At 41.4% G+C, this 4,203-nt stretch overlaps 1 protein-coding gene across 1 annotated transcript; it reads left to right on the plus strand.

The window, feature by feature from the left end:
• The first annotated feature begins 58 nt into the window (after positions 1 to 58).
• LOC110114783 (BTB/POZ domain-containing protein At1g67900) lies at positions 59 to 2,915 on the plus strand. Its single transcript, XM_020847781.2, has 4 exons — positions 59 to 330; positions 446 to 515; positions 594 to 1,724; positions 2,033 to 2,915. The coding sequence occupies exons 1-4, from the start codon at positions 272 to 274 to the stop codon at positions 2,543 to 2,545; spliced, it is 1,773 nt and encodes a 590-aa protein (XP_020703440.1). The 5' UTR covers positions 59 to 271; the 3' UTR covers positions 2,546 to 2,915.
• The last annotated feature ends 1,288 nt before the right edge of the window (positions 2,916 to 4,203 follow it).

Below are 4,203 nucleotides of genomic sequence, written 5' to 3' on the forward strand. Positions count from 1 at the left end.
TATATATATATATATATATATATATATATATATGAATCCACATTCAGTTTTTTATTCATTCACTCCCCAATCCATAAATCTCCACTCCAACCATTTAGCGCACACTTCACACAACATCTGTGTAGGTTTCGTCTTTTCCCACTAAGATACGCAGGAGAGAGAGAGAGAGAGAGAGAGAGAGAGAGAGAGAGAGAGAGCGCTTTGTTTCAGAGTCACCAACAAACGATATCACTGAAACAGAGGACTCTGTGATGAGCTGAGAAAGACAAAGATGAAGTTTATGAAGCTTGGCAGCCGCCCTGATACCTTCTTCGCCAACGAATCCATAAGGCTGCCATCTCTCTCTCTCTCTCTCTCTCTCTCTCTCTCTCTCTCTGTGTGTGTGTGTGTGTGTGTGTGGAAACTAGTCTAACTCTTCCTCCTTGCTCCTACTCTAATGGTTCAGGTCCATATCATCCGAAGTGTCCACCGATATCAAAATCCAAGTCCAAGACCGCTTGTACCATCTTCACAAGGTATCATCCTTTCAAAAGACATAACTTTGAAGACTACATCCAACTCTAATACAAACTCTCCTCTCTCTGCTGCTCCAGTTTCCCCTGCTATCCAAATGCGGCCTCTTACAGACACTATGCTCAAAAGACTCCCCCCATCCTCCGACCACTATCTATCTCTCCGACATCCCCGGTGGCGCCGACGCTTTCGAGCTCTGTGCAAAATTCTGCTACAGCATCACCATCACTGTCAGCCCGCTCAACTTCGTTCCCCTGCGCTGTGCCGCCGAATACCTCCTCATGACCAACGCCGTGGACCGCGGCAATCTCGCCGGAAAGCTCGAGTCTTTCTTCAAGTCCTGCATCCTTCAACGTTGGAAGGATACGCTACTCACCCTGCAGAGCACGAGGCAATTTCCTCCCCTCTGCGAGGATCTCAAGATCACGAGCCGGTGCATCGACGCTCTCGCCGCCAACGTTCTCTCCCACCCCTCCAAGCAGTGGTGGATAAAGGACTTGGCAGAATTAAGTATTGACCATTACTGGAGAATCATGCTCGCCGTCAAGTCGGCCGGAGTTGTCTCCAGCAAAATCGTCGGAGAAGCAATAAAGGTCTACGCCAGTCGGTGGCTTCCGAACATGGGAGATTCTCTCCATGAGGCTAATTTGAAGCACCAACTGCTTCTGGAGAAAATAGTGATTTTGCTTCCAATCGAGGAAGGTTCAGTCTCCTGCAGCTTCTTGCTGAAGCTTCTCAAGGCAGCAAACATATTGAATGCTTCTTCCACTTCGAAATTGGATCTTGCTAGGAGAGCTGGAGTACAATTAGAGGAAGCCAATGTTAATGATCTCCTGATTGCATCTTTTACTGATGGGGACGAGATTCTGTATGACGTTGATGTCGTGATCACCATAGTTGAGGAGTTCATGCTGCAGGGACGGAGCCCGCCGACGAGCCCGCTGAGGAAGAAAACCAGCGGCGGCGAAAGGCGGCGGTCGAGGTCAGCGGAGAACGTTGACTTTGAAGGGCAGGAGAATGGACGGCGGTCGTCGTCGGCTTCGCATAGCTCTATGCTGAGAGTAGCCAAGCTAATAGATTTATACCTGCTGGAAATTGCGCGCAATGAAAAGCTTCCAGTGGAGAAGGTGATAGCTCTCGCTAAAGCTGTGCCAGATTTCGCGAGGATGGATCATGACAATCTATATAGAATTATTGATACATATCTCAAGGTGAAATCCTAAACTTGCAGGCTTTAAGGAATTATTTGTTCAGTATTAGTCCCTAATTGGCTGCTTCGACACAGAAAAAAAATTTTGAAAATCGATTTTATTAGCTTTCATCGGGTAGTTATAAGATCATACTGATTTTAAATTTTATTTTTTATTTTTCACTTTAGAATTTTGATTAAGGTCGTTTCAATTGAAAATTAAATTAAAATATGCCAACTTAACTTATGGGATTAATATATAATTTTAAAAAATAAAATATTTATCATTCGGATGCCAAATTACTCTGTTTTGACCAATAAATCAAATAGGCGCATCCACAACTGGAGAAGAAAGAAAGGAAGAAACTTTGCAAGATTATTGATTGCAAGAAGCTATCAATGGAGGCATGCGTGCACGCAGCTCAAAACGAGATGCTGCCTCTTCGAGTAGTGGTGCAGGTCCTCTTCTTCGAGCAGGCTCGCGCGGCAATGGCCGGAGGCCATGTTACAGAGCTCCCCAGCAACATCAAAGCTCTTCTTACAAAAGCTGCCGGCTTCAATGAGAAGGGAGTGACGATGAACTGCACAAGCGGCCTGGAAGCAAATGATAGCGAGTGGAGCTCTGCTGCAGGGCCTAAATGCCAGATGACGAAGGTGGCGACATTGAAGATGAAGCTTGAAGAAGATGACAATGACATGGAGCTGGAACAAGTCATGGTGAGGGATGGGCTGATGAGAAGCACGTCTTCCAGGTTTAGAGCTCTGTGCCCTATTCCTAGCAGGCCAAAGAGGATTCTAAGTAAAATTTGGACTTTGAATAGAAGTGTTAGTGAAAGACTCTGAGTCCTTTGCTTCAGATTTATGTTGAGAAACCATTATATTGGATGGGCTGAGAGTTTTGTCTTTGTTTGATGTTGAAAGTTGAAGCTTGAAGATGAATTGGTGTCATATTATTGAAGTTACTGCGATTAGTTATGAATGTGAAGTGAGATCCAATATATTGCTGGAGTGTGCAGGGCCGAATTAACACACTTTCATCTTGAAACAATTTGTATTATTACGTTCAAAATATAAGAAACCTTATCTCCTACCTTGCAGCAAAAAGATCTCTATCCGACCAGAAAAAATCTCTCAAGTCAAAAATGTAATTCTTTTTCTTTAAGAACAGGTAGGGTGAATGATTATTCTCATAAATGTTCAACTTTCTTTTTTATCTGTTTGTGTGCTTGATCTTCGTACAGTGCTAAGACGTTAAACTTTATATTTTTCTACCGTCGTGAATATTTCAGGACTCAACAAATATGATGTATATTTGTTACATCAAGTCAAGACCTTCCTCTTCCCACCATATAATGCACTTCATATGATGTATATTTATTACGTCAAGCCAAGGCCTTCCCCCAAGGAAGGAACAATTATTACGTCCTCCGACTGGATGCAGAGAAACATCCGGTCGCAGGCAAAATCCCGCTATACCGAGGTGTACAGAGTTTTTTTCGAAAAACTCGGTACACCTCGGTACAGCGGGATTTTGCCTACGACCGAATGTTTCTCTCATTCGGTCGACCGGACCAAATAAAACTTCCCAAGGAAGAGCCTCATTTGTAATCAACTAGAAATACTAGTGGATTCATTCAAATTGAGCCAGACCATGTGATTTTTCCTTTATTTAGGATTTTCCACATAAAAATCACGGTCTCTTATAAATACTGCACCCTCTTTTTCACTGTTTGTGTGCTGGATCTTCATATAATGCTAAGACGTTAAATTTTATATTTCTCTACCGCCACAAATATTCCACGACGCAACAATTATATTAAAAAAAAACCACTTTTCTGTTATTCTAGCACTTGTTGGTGGGTTAGGTTTCAGTTGTCTTTCAGTGGAAGCATGAGATCACCTATGAATATGAGGCCTCCAGACACTTTCTCTATAATTACTATGATGAAATACAAGACTATTAAATTGGCCGCATGGATTTATTTTACAAAAGCTTCCTGAAAAATGAACAATGATTTACATTTGGCAGAAATGTTTAGAAGATATATAAAAATCCAACTTTTGACTATACAGATTAAATTTTGATGAGCCTATGATGAATGTGACAAATAGCTATTCTCTTTGGTCTATACGTATGCTTTTAGCATGAAACTTATTTTTTTTTTAACTATCATCACTCATCACTATGGTCACTTTATTTAATAAACAGATATATTTTATAAAGATTTAGGCATAGGCACTTGATGATGAACTTCAAAGAAAGAATTGCTAAATCTTATCCTTCTGTTCTCCGTATCTATGGTGAAGAAATAAGAAAAAATGAGGAATAATTAGATGAAGAAATAGGGGTAAACTGAAATGGAGATCTTCATATGGAAGATTTTGGTGCTGAATTGCAGGAAAGGATGGGATGCTAACAATGAAAAAAGATGAAATTAGAGATGACGGTGTCTTTTAATTGTTCATTTAATAAAGATAGGATCTTTGGGCTTTTGGTGGAT

This window comes from Dendrobium catenatum, unplaced genomic scaffold (genome assembly GCF_001605985.2).
Source record: "Dendrobium catenatum unplaced genomic scaffold, ASM160598v2 fragScaff_scaffold_412, whole genome shotgun sequence".
NCBI lineage: Eukaryota > Viridiplantae > Streptophyta > Magnoliopsida > Asparagales > Orchidaceae > Dendrobium > Dendrobium catenatum.

Bases quoted from the DNA above. Each gene is read 5' to 3' on its own strand.
- LOC110114783 (XM_020847781.2), top strand. From the start codon at position 272: ATGAAGTTTATGAAGCTTGGCAGCCGCCCTGATACCTTCTTCGCCAAC. The intron at 331-445 runs GCTGCCATCTCT...CTAATGGTTCAG, and splicing joins TTCGCCAACGAATCCATAAG to GTCCATATCATCCGAAGTGT. The intron at 516-593 runs GTATCATCCTTT...CTGCTGCTCCAG, and splicing joins GCTTGTACCATCTTCACAAG to TTTCCCCTGCTATCCAAATG.